We start from the raw sequence: 15,541 nt of genomic DNA, 5'->3' as shown, positions 1-15,541 counted from the left end.
CCTCATCGGGGCTTTTTCTTGCCATCCCTAGTTGAACAACAATCAACAATCTTAGGGAAGACCTCTGATTGGTCTGCCTTTAGTCACACGCCCACCCCTGGACCAATCACTTAGTCCAAGGAGATTGGCTGCTGTGATTAGCCCAGCCTTGGCCATGTGCCAGCTCTGCAGACCACGGGGCAAGGTGTCACCAGAAGAAAGGAAGGGAGCGTGACTGGCAGGAAAAAGAGATCATAGCTCCAAGAGCATTATAGAGGGATCTCCTGCCTAAGGCACAGTGCCAGCTGCTTGTGCAGCTCCAACGACAGGCTCTACCTCCTGAGAGGCTCCTCCCAGGTTTGGGTGGCTCTGGCTGTTAGAGAGCCTTCTTGACTTTGTCTCTCTATAGTCCCACCCTGGCCCCAAGGCAGCCCCCTGAGGCCTGCTGGGCAGGCTGTCCACTGCGAGCCTGACTTTCCCTCTGGGCTGATGGTCTGCAGGGCTCTTACCTGCCCCCCAACCCCCCGCACAGTTTCAGGGCCTCCACTGGCCCATCTGCCCTCTGTTGTCTGGCCCTGGCCACACTGTCAGTGGACAGGATTTGAACCTGGGGCTGCCAGCCTCTGTCAGTGCCTCTTGGAGGACATGCCACCTGGGCAGGCAGAGGACAGTTTTGCACACAGCATCTCTCTCCCACTCAGGAGTCACCCCTCTGCTGTGCCCACCAGCCTGTGCTGCTGCTGCGTGGGAAGGGGTGGGAGAGAAAGTGTTGTTGCCCATCAGGTCTCCACGGCAGAGGACAATGGGATCCTGCTGTACAACGGGGACAACGACCACATCGCGGTGGAGCTGTATCAGGGCCATGTGCGTGTCAGCTACGACCCTGGGAGCTACCCCAGCTCTGCCATCTACAGGTAGGGCTCCCTCGTGCCCACCAGTTGCTCTCAGGGGTCTCCCGGGCCAAGAGCAGGTCATTACTGGGACCACCAGAACCTGGGCTGCCCAAGCGGAAAGGGCATTCGAACCATCGAGTATAGCCCAGCTTGGGCCTGACGCTGACTCCTGAGCAGTGGTCTCATCCTTCCGCATCCCACCTCTGGCTCACTGGGGCTCCTGAGTGGGGAGGGGGAGACGGATTAGGTTGGAAATCCTGCCCCAGGCTTCTCAGCTTTCCCCGGGGAGCAGCAGAGACTAGGCCACAGGCCACTGAGTTGCCATAGTCTCCTCCCTGAGAGGTGTGGTCCCTTGGGAAGCGGTTGCTGGACCAATGGCCTTTCTGGGGAGGTGTTCAGGTGGGCATGGGCCAAACTGAACCTCATTCTCTGGGGTACGGGCACCCCACCTTCTTCCAGTGCTGAGACGATCAACGATGGGCAGTTCCACACTGTTGAGCTGGTCACCTTTGACCAGATGGTGAATCTCTCCATCGATGGCGGAAGTCCCATGACCATGGACAACTTCGGCAAACACTACACACTGAACAGTGAGGCCCCCCTCTATGTGGGAGGTGAGGACCTGCCCTGCCCCAGGCCTTTCCATCCAGTGATGACAGAGCCTTTCCAGGTGGGGCCCATGTTGCTCTCTGGCCGGGAGAGCTGGTGCCTGGGGCTTGGACCCAGGGGGACATTCCAGGTGGTAGGGAAGGGTTCCAGTGAATGGACAAGCTGCTGGTGGATTGTGCTTCCCTGCTGAGAGCCAGGCTGTTGCCTGCTCAGCCCAAGTTTCCGAGTTGGGACCGAGGCCTGGCCTGGGAGGGGAGCTGAGTGGCCCATTAGCTGGGATTTTCCCAGTGTTGGCACTGCGGGCATCTTTCCTGCCAGCTTGGGGCCAGACAGGGCTTGTCAGTTGTTCAGGGTCCATTCCCCATCTCGGGGCCCCCAGAGACCCAGATCTGCTGCAAGAGGCCCCGGTACTGAGACCCTGCATTAGCTGGGGACTGCCCAGCTGGCCTTACCGGCTTCGCGGCTAAGTGGCCCCGTCCACCGCCTGTGGACATTCCCAGGTCCAGGTGAGCAGGTTCCCAGGTGCAGTGGGGCCGTCTCAGCGCTGTGGAGGGCCGGGCCTGGGCACTGGGCAGGCACGAGGGGTAGGGAACCTGGGCTTTCCCCTCAGTTCCACAGTTTACTAGTTGTGCAGCTTCGGGCAAGTCACTGAGTACTGAGCATCCAATGGCGTTTAGCAACTCCTACCTCAGAGGGTGCTGTGAAGTGGTGACCACAAAAGCAGGTGATGAACTGCCATACACCTGAGCTCTAGGCCCCAGTCCTTTGCTGCTCCCGGGGTCAGTGGCAGGTGAAAACAGGTGTTCCAGAGGGAAGGAAGGAGCCCAGGGCGACGGTAGCCAGACTCAGGCACCGGAGTCTTACTTGTCAGCTGGCTGCCGCCAGGCCTGGCACCCCAGGCTCTGATCACAGGGAAGGCAGCTTCTGCATTTCCCCGGGGGAAGGAGTCTAGACCCTCTGAGGTGGCAGAGGACCTTGGCCCAGGGTGGCAGACACAGGACAGAGGCCAAGGGCCAGAGGGAACACTGTAGAGATGCCCAACAGACCTCAGAGGCAGGTGCCAGGCACCGTCCAAGCCTGACTCAGCGCAGCTCTGCCCCCGTGCCCCCCGCCCCCCAGGGATGCCGGTGGACGTGAACTCGGCCGCCTTCCGCCTGTGGCAGATACTCAATGGCACCAGCTTCCACGGGTGCATCCGAAACCTGTACATCAACAATGAGCTGCAGGACTTCACCAAGACGCGGATGAAGCCGGGCGTGGTGCCAGGCTGTGAGCCCTGCCGGAAGCTCTACTGCTTGCATGGCATCTGCCAGCCCAACGCCAGCCCGGGGCCCGTGTGCCACTGTGAGGCCGGCTGGGGGGGCCTGCACTGCGACCAGCCAGCTGATGGCCCCTGTCATGGCCACAAGTGAGCCCTCAACCCCTGCCTCCCTGTGGGTTCCTTCTTTTCTTCCTTGGAAATTCCCATTCCCTGTGGCGGGGAAAGGCAGTGCTTTTAAATCTCAGAATCGGAACATGTGGCCTAACACAGAGTTTTATTATTCTGGTTTTCCATTTTCACTAATGGGAAAGGTCCCTAAGAGACAACCACAGACACACATATACACACACACTTCGTCTTTCGATCTTGGAATCAGGATAACACTGCATGACGCCAAGGATGGGGGTGGGGTACGCTCGGGGCGGGGGGGGGGGGGCCTTGGATTGGCTCTGGCCGATCCTCACAGTGTTTTTTCTCTGCCCCCTCCAGGTGTGTCCACGGGACGTGCGTGCCCCTTGACGCTCTTTCCTACAGCTGCCAGTGCCAGGATGGGTACTCGGGGGCCCTGTGCAACCAGGCCGGGGCGCCCGCAGACCCGTGTGGGGGCCTGCAGTGCCTGCACGGCCACTGCCAGGCCCTGGCCACCAAGGGGGCACACTGTGTGTGTGACCCCGGCTTTTCGGGCGAGCTTTGTGAGCAAGGTCAGGGGCCCCCCTCCTGATGTGCCCTCTCCAGGGTCCCTCCCCACAACTGGCTTTAGCAACTTGATCTTTTCTTCCTCCCAACCTCAGCAACCCCTCTGTGCCCCTGCCCCCTCCTACACCTTAGGCTGCTATTGGGCTTTAGTGCCCCCCACCCTTTGGGCTCCGAGTCCCACCCCAGACAGGGCCCCCGTCGCGCCCGGGCCCAGTTTTTCCTGCAGACCCCTTATCTGGGGTCAGCGCCCCTTTGGGCGGCAGTCTCTCCTTACAGAAGAGATCGTCGGGGTAACAGCTCCTGCCCAAACCTCTGCATCTTGGTCTCATTACTTTGGGACTGGGGACAGCAGGAAGTCTGAGGGTTGGGGAGTCCCTCCCAGACCCTCCCTGGTCCACGTGACCAAGGTGCTTCAGCTGGAATGGTGAGCGCTGCAGGGGGCAGGAGGAGTCTTGAGAAATCCAGAACTTAGGCACCTTAGGGCTCCCTAGGCCACGCCCCCCCCCCCCCAGCACAAATCCCTTCTGTAACGTCACTGCCTCCCAGACCTCCAGCCTTCTTGCACTCCTCTAGCAACAGGGGGCCCGCCTGGGCCTGGCAGTCCCGTCGGTGCTGGAGGACCCTGGCAGCTAGAAAGGGCTTCCTTCCCGCTGACCGCACTGTGGGCCCAGCAGGAAGCTGTGCATGTGCACACTGGGCAGGGGGGGGGTGCTAAGGACAAGGTGGGCTCTGAGAGGTAGAGGACCCCCAGGGTTCTTCCCTTCCCCTCCCCTCCCCCTCTCCTCTCTCCTCCTCCTCCTTCTGCCTCCCAGGGGGCAGCGCTGGCCCGTAGTTGTGCCCTGAGGCTTTCTCTTGGTGTCTGTCCCATCCAGGGTCTGAGTGCCGGGGGGACCCTGTCCGGGACTTTCACCAGGTCCAGAGGGGCTATGCCATCTGCCAGACCACGCGCCCGCTGTCGTGGGTGGAGTGCCGGGGCTCGTGCCCAGGCCAGGGCTGCTGCCAGGGCCTGCGGCTGAAGCGGAGGAAGTTCACCTTTGAGTGCAGCGATGGGACCTCCTTTGCTGAGGAGGTGGAGAAGCCCACCAAGTGTGGCTGTGCCCTCTGTGCATAGCGCCCAGCGCCGATGGGGAGAGGGGAGGGCTGGCAACCGGCGTGGCCACCAGGAGACCTCGGCTGGGGCCAGGCCATGACCAGGGTGGCTCCTGGGCAGCTGGCCCCTCTTGGGTGGGCTGGGGCCCACCTCTCAGGGGCCAGGCAGCTTTTCTCAGGCTGACCTCAAGCAGCTGGGGGCTGAGTGGGTGGGTGAGGCCTGGCTGCAGACGGCCCTCTCCGGAAGTGCCTTGCACAAAGAGGCGCTTAATAGATTTTTGTTAAATGGCTATGTGCATGAGGTCAGGCTGAGAAGTGCAGAATGGTAACACTCCCTCCTTGTCTGCTACCTGGGTCTGAAAAAGCGACTGGCTCCTTCCCAAACCAGCCTTTCCCTCAAGTCTGCGGCCCATGCTGGTCCCAGAGTCCCTTAACCCCTGCAGATAACCTCGAAGGACTCTCAGCCTCCCAGCCTGGCCCTGTGCTCCTTCTGCTACACAGCGTCTGCGGGCAGTAGGCCAGGCTGCAGGGGGGAAGGGCCCCTCCTGCTGGCCAGAGAGGGAGTGACCCTTGCCTCTGGGCTGATTGGCAGGCAGAGCCTCCTCAGGACCAAGGCTGGGGGTGGAGGTGGGTCTTAGGACCAAACCTCTGAATCCTAACATTATGGGATGACCATTGTAGCTTCAAGGAGGAGGCTCATGCAGAAGAAACGGTCACTGGGACTTCTTGGGATGGGGAACCCACTTCACCAAAAAGCACAGGGGGTTCTTGATCTCAGCTGAATAAACACCGCCACCTCCAGACACTAGCCACCAAAGGGGCACTGGTCCTGGGCTTCCCCAGCCATCAGCCTGCTGCTGCTGAGCCAATGCCAATGGGCAGGGTGTAGGGGGCTTGGGCTAGGATGCTTGGCCAGGAGGGGTCGGCTCCGAGGAGGTTGGGTTCAGAGCCCCTCATGCTGCAGACCAGTAGGGAACAGCGATCCAGGCATCGGGAAACCTCTACTGGCTCTGCTGCTGTGCGCGAAGTTCTTCCCTGTGGACCTGAAACTCCTCAGCTCTCAAATGGGGAGGTGGGATGACTAGAGCAATGGAGGCCCTCCCACTGTGGCTCCGGGGTGGTGAGGGGTGGCTGCAGGAGTTAGAAATCCATCTTCATTAATCACATCAACAAGTATTTCTGTGCCTGCCCGGGGCGCAGTACTGTGGGTGTTCTGCCCTCGTGGACACAGGCCAACCAATCACAGTGCAGCACAGGGCAGCCAGGGTGCCCCGGAAAGAGCTGGGCCGGGTGAGGGCTCCGACCACAGACGTGGCCACGGCCCCCATGGGCTTTTTTTGCAAGGACAGGTAGATGCTTCCCTTCTGTGCAGAATGAAAACGCAGAAAGATTACCTTTGAGCCTAAATAGCAAGTTGGCTGGAAGGAAGACAGGTCACACCCTCCGGTTTCAGGTGTCTTGCCAAGACAGAGTACTCCGGGGGAATCCTGGTGGGCCAGGGCAGTGGGCACATCCTTTTCCAGGCTCCTTCCATCTGCAGTCAGAAAGCAGGGTGGGGGAGTGTACAGGCGGGGCTGGAGTGGTGTGTGCCTGTGTCCTCAGCTACCACGGCAGCGGTGGCGGGCGGCGGGGAGGGCGGGCCTGGCTGCTGAGTAGTAGAGGGCAAGAGCCTCCTGTGTCTATGGGCACTTGGCCATTCCACTACCCCAGGACTCGGGCCAAAGGGTTTGAGTCCCAGACCCCCTGTAATGGAAAGAGGACCCTGTCCTGCCCAAGTGGGGAGGTGCCATCATGGCTGGATCTGTCCCTCACCAGGTACTGGGCTCTATTTCCTTGTAGCCTTGAGCAAGGCCACAGTGCCCCTGGCCCCTATGGACAGCAGTGTGGGCCTTGCTGCAGAGCACCCCTCTCCCCTAGAGTTTCTGAGCCACTGAGAGACTCTGGAGAACAGCTAGCACTAGGCTAGACAGGCAGGAAGGTTCAAGTGCAGCTAGTTTGTTCCTTCCATGGAGCAGGGGTGTTCTCGAACCCACCGATCCCGACGAAGGGACCTCCCCTAGCCACTGCCACCCCCTACTGCCTTGGAGAAACAGTTTGCCAGGTTTGAGGGGACCCTGATTGGCAGGGGCTTCTTTGCTTTGCAGAAAGTAGAAAGGACACCTGCAGATAGGCGAGGGCTGCCAAGAGCCCGGCGGCCGCAGTACAACAGGCGGGGGAGGGTGGGGGAGGGAGCACCCGGTGGGCTTGCTGCGGCCCCCCTGGCCCCTCCGCAGTGCCCATGCCCCCGGCCATCTCCACACCCACCTCTGGCCCAGTCACGAGGTTGAGAGCCACCACAAGGGTGAGGGAAACAAGGGGCTAGAGAACTGTGTGCCCCAGGACCAAGGTTTCCTCAACTCTGCCACCAACCTGCAGGTTGTTAGGGACCTGGATCACCACTCACCTTGCCTGTTCACGGGCTGGGGCCCGTGGAGCCCCAGGGGGCTACCATGAGATCGTCTGTCTCACAAGTCATCTCCGCACCTTGCCATCCCCTCGGTGAATGCCTTTAGTTCACTTTGACGTCGCCATGGGCTGTTCCATTCATCACGCGCTGAAGAGACACAAGCAGGCAAGTCCCAAGGACGCTGCTGCTCTGGCAGCTCTGCCGACGACAGTGGCCCGGGCTCCCTGTGGAGGTGTCTGGAGATGGAAAAGGCCGGACGGACTTTGTCTCCTCTTTGCCTGCTGTTAGCCTAACCACGAAAGTATCTCTTTATACAGAATACTTAACAGATTCTAATATATATTTGTATTTCATTTTGTTATAGTATTTTTATATGTTAAAGTCAACATCCAGTGTCTCGTTTGATTTTCAGATGCTCCGTAGTTGTGACATTCTGTTTGGGGGTTTCTGTAGCCTTGTTTGGGTCACTCTTTTATAGAGACTGGTTTAGAACAGGCCCGTGAGGGAGCCACACCTGCCCTTTGCCTAGAAGTGTTGTTTTAGAACATGTTGAATATTGTCTGTTGTCTTCCACGTGAACATGACATTGATTCACTCAGGTTTGGCCTTGTTGATCTCTTTTTCCACACGGAGGGTAAGCGGGGGCTGCTGACACCCACCCTGCCAGGTCTGAGGGCTTCTGGGCTGCCCACACACCAGTCTACGGTGGCTTCCAGATGCAGCACTTGTAGGATGTCTGCCCTTGGAACTCTCTGGTCTTCTTGAAGTGGCAAAGGAGGTCCGTTCCTCCCACAAAAGGAAGGGGAAGTCTGGGCCGTCAGCGTGTGGGCAGAGCCTGACACTGCATGGCATGCACAGAGATCGCTTCATTTCCTTTCAAGGGTCTGCTGTTACACCCACATTTTGTAAGTCTGTGTACAGAGCCACACCCATATTTAACCAGCTCTGAAGGTTTCAGCGCATCGGGGCAACTGGGGAGAAAGCAGCGTGCTTCTCAGGCCATCTTGTAAGGCTAGCCTGCCTGTTGCTAGGACAGTGGTTCTTCAGAATCAGTGGAGAAAGGAGGCAACCATGCTGTTTTAATGGTTCTGCTACGATTTCTTAACTACATACAAAATTGCACGCAGGAGTTTCTTAAGATGCCATCTGAGTGAGGCCAGGCCCTAGGCCCCTGACACTAAGGGGACACAGCTGTCCCTCCTCTGATGCCAGGACGTAGACTAATTTTTAATCAGAAGACCAGATGTGGTGATGGTCACACAAGCCTCACCTAAACACACGGTCACCTTGAAAGTGGGCATAGTAACTATGGTGCCTTTAAAGCAATTAAGGATTTTAGAGGAAATGTAATGAACAGATACATGAGAGAAAGTGGGTTAAAACCGGGTTATAAACTCAAGTGTCTGCGGTGGCCAGCAGGTTACCTAAGTCAGTCAAGTGGGCACACGCTCTCCTGGGCCATCCTTTATATTGTCGTTTCTGACAAAGCACAGGGACAGGGAGCTACTTCCCTGTTATAAAATAGAGGGACCAATGGTGCCTGACAGAGACAGCGGGAACCTGAAGGGCACATTTCCCAACTGACTGGGCTCCAGTGGATTCTTCCCATGCACTAATTTCATCAGCTCTTCATTATTGTTTTTTAAAAAGAGAAGCCAGAAATCAATTTTTATGTAAACACGTTTAAAATCTTAGGGGAAAAAAATACACCAATGGGCTAAAAACTAAAACACTTGTGAGCCACCAGCGAGCAACTGCTGCGTTAAAGCAGGCGCTGAGTTTCGCAGTCGCGAGGATATCCCCATCCAAGGGAACATGCGCCACCAGGCATGGTGGGGCTGGGGAGAGTGGCCAGGGCTCCTCGACCTGGTGATAACACATCGCTAGTATCCCCGCGCCCCAAGTCGTCGGGGCTAGCCAGTCCGAGCCTCTTGATTGGTTCAGAGTCTAGTTGTTCTACCACAGAATAAATGTGGGAGGAGAAGAGGTTTATTTTAACAGTAAAAAGTCCTCACTGGGAACAAGATAACTCTCTAGATTTAAACTGAGAGTGGCCGGCCCAGCTGCCAGCTGCAGGGTCATTTTCACTGGGTGTGGCTGGGCATGACAATGGCCACTGTCAGATAAACTTGGTAACAAAACGGGTTGATTCCACAGGAATCCCTGGCCCACTGGACCTTAAACAGACCCATCTTTAAGAGACTTGAAAAAATATGAAACAGTTTTGGCTGGTGTGGATTGAGTGCTGGCCTGTGAACTGAAAGGTCACTGGTTCGATTGTCAGTCAGGACAACCCATGCCTGGGTTGTGGGCCAGGTCCCCAGTTGGGGGCGTGTGAGAGGCAACTAATCAATGGCTCTCTCACACATTGACATTTCTCTCCCTTTCCTTCTCCCTCCCTTCCCCTCTCTTTTAAAGTAAGTAAATAAAATCTTTTTAAAAATGTTTTTTAAAAAGAATATAATGAAACAGGTCATGAGGCAAGTAAATGGAAAGATTTCCTGCCACCTTTCGGCCATACCCCAACGTGGGCCACAGAGAGCAAGGGCAGCCCTTCCTGGTGGGTGCATGTATCACCCCCTTATTTAAGAGCCGCTTACCTGAAGCCAGAAGCCAGGAGAAGGCCATTGCTCCCTCCCCTGAAGCTGAGGCACTGCTACCTGTCCAACTCTGCCATGGGAATCCCCAAGGGTCTGCCCTCTGTGTTTTCTTTACCTCGAAGTCAGGCACGACTCACAAAATGGCCATAGATCCAGCCAACCTTGTTCTTTTAAGCCCAGCTGGTGGGCAGGGGGGCCTAGGGTGAGGCAGGAGTATTAGGAAGTATTGCTTTTTGGTTCCTTTTGGCAACTTGTCCACTTCCCTCTAGCTTACGGGTTGGATGCTGGGCTTCAATGCATTGTATACCCTTTCCAGTGACTACACAAACACACTTTAATATCAAAGAAGTTTAATACGCTGCAGTAAAATAAGCGCCTAGAAAAAGCTGATGGGATAGATCCCTCCCACACATCCTCTAGCTCCACACCCCACCCCTCAAAACCAAACAAGAAAAGTCTGAAACAACAAAGGAAATCCTTCCAAGCTTGGATTTCAGTGAGGGCCCCTTCACCAACAACAAGACATAGTTTCCTATGCAGCCTAATAGAAAAGTAAAACACAGAAGCACAAAAAAATCCACAAGATTTCATTATTTAGGAGACTTGGTACATATTCAAAGTTAAAATAACTTCAACTTTTATAGCTATACATATCGTTTTAAAGCAACTTAATATATTTTAAAATTTCATATATACACTCTCAAAGGTTCTTCAGGTGAGGTATGTAAACATTGTCTAATGAAAATTTTTCAATGTTTCAAACCAACAAATTCACAGCATACATTGAATTTTCATCCATTAACAACACAGTATTTTCCTACACTCTCTAACACAGTGGGAATCCAGGCCCAAGAGATGCACGCTGACATCTGCTAACCAGCTGCAGAGTTTCTCACTTCATTGTTTTTGGAAAGGCCACACGCACACAGGTCAGGAGGACACACTGGTACCGGGAAGGGGCGGGCCCTCCGGAGACTCTCCTTGGGCATCTGGATCACTGCCTAAGACTCACATGACAGCAAAAAGGAGCACATCGGACAACTACGAGATTGACCTCGGCAATGACAACACTGGGAGGGACCAGAAAGACCTTTAAAGGAACGGTAGAGATTCATCTTGGAGCTCCCTGGGTCCACAGCCGGATCTGCAGCCCTTGCCCTAAACTCATCTGATAGGTCCTAAAAAGAATAAAAAACCGACACGGCACCTGAGCTTCAGTTAAACTGCATGGGCCTCCTAGGACCCACGGGCCCCCAACAGGCATTACCTCCGGCCTAAAGTAGGGCCCTGGGCTGTGCTTGTCATTCACGTCGGGGTTGAATGTCTTAATATCATAATGCATATGGGGAAATAATGCCATGAGTTCACAAAGATGACCAATGCCTGCACACAGGCATCAGCCAATGACCTTGGAGGAGCTCAATTTTGAAAACTACTTGTTCCCTGAGGGTAAACAGCAGGCTTCTGTTGAGATTAAGGGAGGCTAATAAGGGGATTATTTATTACAAAGTAATGAGACTTGGGGCACCTCAGGCCAGAATTCTATTTTACTCCCACATAATCTACAGTGTCCCCTCCCCGCCCTCCCACCACAAGTAGTCACCTTCCCAATGACGACATAGGTCAGTTTCTTTCCTCTTGCTTGCTTTCAGGCTCAGCAATGGAAAGTTTTATCCTAATGCACCCACTTCAATCTAAAAATAACACTAGTGAAAAATTCCAAACACCACCATAAATACAAAAGAGAAGACATATTCCAAAAGCCTAAAAAACTACATTATTCTATGAATGGTTATTTGGGTGTGGGGTATTTTTTGTAAAGTTTATTACGGTCACAAGGAGAGGCTGCGAAACAGCTTAGAAACCTGTTGAACTGGACACGCTGGGAGGCTTGGAGGAGCCACCGCCCTCTCTGTAGTCACCTGAAAGGATTAAGCCCAGCCCTGAAGGGGCTTCAGACACTTCCAGCCCAGGCACAGCACAGGACTCCAGGAGATGGTCCAGCTTTGCGGGGTGGGTCAGATAGAGTCAAAGGACTTTAAATTGGCCATTTAAATTTCTAATGTAAACAGTTCTTACATTTACTCTATAGCCAAATGAGCTCTGTCTCAATTAGATGCTGGAAGCCCTTACAAATTCATGGAAAACAGATAATTTTTCAATCTCTATGCCCAATTTTTGATGTGTCTGGTGCTGGCAGATTTCCCACCCATTGCTAGAGTTCTATGACAGGAAGGAGCGTGCAGACAAACAGAAGCAAAAATTCAAGTACAGCAACCTCTCAGGCAAAGGCAAGAGGTCTTAGCAAGAGCTGTTCTCCCCCCCACCCTATCCTCTGAGACAAGGGCCCACGCGGAACCCGGAATAAATGTTATTACCTAGGATCTTATTGCTTATAGGCAACACATCAGAAAGAACACCTGGAAATCTGCTCTGCAGTTCGGGGACTGACCACTAACCAATTCATCACACACACGCACACACACACCCCCACACACCCACATACATATAATATATAACATAACCAGATGAGAAGAGGGGGCAATTAAAGCTTGGATTTGATGTAGCATTATGATCAAATGCCCCAAACAGCTCTCAACCTGCTGGTTTTGTTCTTTCTCCATGTGTGAACTGTGTTCTGAAAGGAAATCCACTGCTTAAAATATATTCTACAACACTACAATGCAAACCATCATCACTCAGAACATGAATCTGTATCCAGCACATATAATAAATATTTTTTAAAAAACTATTTACAACATTACTTCTTGTGAACATTTAGATGCGAGCAAAATTTAATTATTCCTGCAAAGCTTAAAAAAGTTCTGACTGTCTAGTTCAGTGCTAAATTCCCTGGCACCTAGTTACCCATTCACATTTCATCTTAAAAGCAGATTTGCTTACAAATAGTATCATAGAAAAAAAAGAAAAGAAAACATTCTCCAGCATTACTGTTCAAGTGTCCTTCTCATTTGTTTGGAAAAGACAAAGGGAAGCTATAAGTAAATACACAATGTATGATTCAAATGGATGACAAAATCCCCTGTGGCCGTGTCCCAAGCTCTCTGCAGTCCTGGAGCTGCAGCCCTCAGCCCTGCCAGCCCCACAGAAGGAGGCCCAGGCAGGAGTGCCCAGGAGGGGGGCGCAGGGAAGGGGAACATGGTCAGAAAGCCTCGGTTCCGAGACATCTAGGGCTGCTCTGAATTGCAGACCAGGACTCCTGAGAAGTAAAGCTGCACACATCTTAGAACAGATGGTCTTGTCCTGTAACCACTGGTTACAGTGGGGCAGGCCCACATCTGCGCACATGCTCGCTGAGATGCAGAGGGGGAGGCGGGGAAGGAGAACGAGAGCCATTTGCTCCTGACTACTATCAAGGTGTGAAAGAAAACATGCTTATCTCCCATGGTTAAAGAGAGTGGGCATAGGTGTCTTTTGCAAACATGAGAGAATAAAATACAACTTAATGCTTTCTTTAGGCAACCAGTGGTTTCTCCATATCCCACAGGCATGGGTTTGGATTTCCTTGGGGTTACAACTAAGGCTCATTTCCCTGCACAGGTTGCTGAAGCACATAAGTGAACGTACCAACTGTGTATGCAAAGAGGGCGCTGCGTGAGGCCAGCCATGGTGCCACACCTGGCACAGCCATACCGATAGTGGGAGACACACTGTGTTCTAGGATGGGGTGACAGTGGGGGACACACTCAGGTTCGGAATCCCCCGAACAGTGAGGGTTTCAGGGCCTCACCCTTCTGCCTTCACTGTGCTGTTGGAAGGTTCAGTGGACGAGCAGGGCAGCTGGGGGCGGGGGGATGGGTGGCTAGGGAGACCCCGGTTTTGGAAAGCCCTTTTGACAGTTCATTTCTTTTGTTAAAAATAAATACTTTCTATAGAAGCATTTGAACAGGAAAATATCACTATTTACACAATGAAATAAATTCCACAGTGGCATGTATAAATATGTATTAAATATGTATTTGAAACCACAGTCACTAACAGTCTCCTAGAACTATTAAGAATGCAGAAACCACTGGTGAAACTAATAGCCTTGAACTATAGTGGTTCTAAAACTAATCTCTACCTGTGGTATAAATATACAAAATTATGCAAATCTTGCCTGTATAGCATCCTTTCCACAAACTAGCTCCCCAATCCTACAAGATTTACCTACAAGACAGGAGGCGTAGATTATAGAAAACAATGGGGGGTGAAAAAGTTGATAAATTTAATAGCGTTTGGGCCCAATGGCTAATATTAGAAGAAAAGCAAGAGTTATAGAAGGCAGAATGCTTCAGTGAAGTACACGGAGGTGCGAGACTTTCCAGAGAAGACGCCTCCAGGAAGGGGGCTGGTGGCAGAAGCAAAAGAAGACAAGACGGCTCCTCAAAATGACAAGAGTCAGGCCAGACTGGGTCAGCTTTGCTGGCTAGGCCAGCGCTTTCTGAATTTCGGTCTAAAGCTGCTGGTGTGCTAAGAAGGTGCCACTGACATGCTGGTATTTTAAAGAGCTGAGGATGGGTGGTCTGGGTTCAAGAAGGTTCCATCAGGCAAAGACCAGCCATTTATGTTCACAATGACCAAAGCCTGGGGAAGGAGAAACGTGTAAATGTGCTGCACAAGGAGAAGAGGGGCTCCGGGGGGTAAAACTAACACGCCCTGTGCTTGCTGGGAGAGGGCTCCCTTTGTGGAGCACTGCCATAGAGGAAGGCTTCTCCGGAGTCAAGTTCATCCTGATTCATAAACATGACAAAGCCTGCAGTAGTTTAAAACTTTGTCCTTTGAGTTTAACTACTTATCCTAGTAGGTAAGGTTGTATGTCTTCAATTCAATGAATATTCAATCAACAATAGAAGGGGTTATTTTCTTGTTAACGCACAAACATTACTCAGGGACAATTACTCAGACCTGCGGTGAGATGAACACAAAATACCCTAAAAATCCAAAAGGAAAGAAATGCTGCAATGCTGAAAAAAATAAGTTTGTACCTAACTGTCCACAAAATTTGATCTTGAGTGACATATTGCAAGGGTCAGTCAACCTTTTCTGTAAAGGGCCAGGTAGTAAATATTTTATATGCTAGACTGCAAAGGCGACATATGGCCTGTTATTATTTTTATAAATAACCCTTTGAAAAAAAGATACAATGCATTCCTCCAATCTCTAGCATATTATAAAACCTGTTGTTTTGTTTTGTTTTTTAAATAGGAAGTCTACACTTTCATGTGGCTGGCCTACTGAGTACCTTGTGTTAAATGGAATGGTCCCAGGTAGGTGAGAAAGCCTGTCTGTCACTGTGCTCACCAGGCGAGTATGACTGCTCAATGTCCCCTCTGAAGGACAGAGCAAAGGATGGCTCCAAAGTACTGAGCAGCTCTATGAAAAGGAAGATCAGGCGGATGGGTGGTAATGGGAGGAACTGACCAGCTCTGGCTCAGTTCCAAGGACAAAAGCATGAGCAAGGATCCCCTTCGCCAAGCGCTCAAGGTGGTCCCCCAGGCCCCCAGCATAGCCTGACAGGGCCCGGAGCCGGGAGCAGCATGAGTTCTGGGTTTTGACCTGAAGGTTGGGCCGTCAAAGTTTCCCAATCCATGTACTGTAGAATTTAGCAGTTTGTTTTGATGTTTCACGGGATGATTATATTGATGGCTGCCTCAAAGTCTTCCCATAATTCTGCTTGTTTTAGATACAATAACCTTTTTATTTTTTCCCTGAAGACAGTTTGGGGAACGGTGCTTACTGCTGAGATGTGAGGATGGCCTTGCCAATGTGATGATATATATAAACGTGATTTCATACTTACAGAAAAAGCTTGTATTTCAGGGGGCATCAGGTCATAAGAAGATAAAAATTTATAGCTAAGAATTCAAAATGATAATTATGTTTCAAAACAACTGAAACAGTTCCCTTCTTTTGGGGATACAAAAATTTTTCACCACCTTGACAGTCAACTTCATTTTAAAAAACA

At 52.4% G+C, this 15,541-nt stretch overlaps 1 protein-coding gene across 1 annotated transcript in view; it reads left to right on the top strand.

Annotated features, from left to right (window-relative positions):
• SLIT1 (slit guidance ligand 1) overlaps positions 1-4,549 on the top strand; it is a 153,444-nt gene extending 148,895 nt beyond the window's left edge. The window contains exons 33-37 of the mRNA XM_054581705.1: positions 763-893; positions 1,332-1,486; positions 2,601-2,889; positions 3,232-3,443; positions 4,311-4,549. Coding sequence (XP_054437680.1) covers positions 763-893; positions 1,332-1,486; positions 2,601-2,889; positions 3,232-3,443; positions 4,311-4,549 — 1,026 coding nt within the window. The remainder of the gene's footprint in view (positions 1-762; positions 894-1,331; positions 1,487-2,600; positions 2,890-3,231; positions 3,444-4,310) is intronic.
• The last annotated feature ends 10,992 nt before the right edge of the window (positions 4,550-15,541 follow it).

Source organism: Pteronotus mesoamericanus, unplaced genomic scaffold (assembly GCF_021234165.1).
Source record: "Pteronotus mesoamericanus isolate MK-2021 breed Mesoamerican mustached bat unplaced genomic scaffold, CSHL_Meso_final contig_657, whole genome shotgun sequence".
NCBI lineage: Eukaryota > Metazoa > Chordata > Mammalia > Chiroptera > Mormoopidae > Pteronotus > Pteronotus mesoamericanus.
Note: the sequence above shows the minus strand (reverse complement) of the source record. Positions and strands in the feature narration are given on the sequence as shown.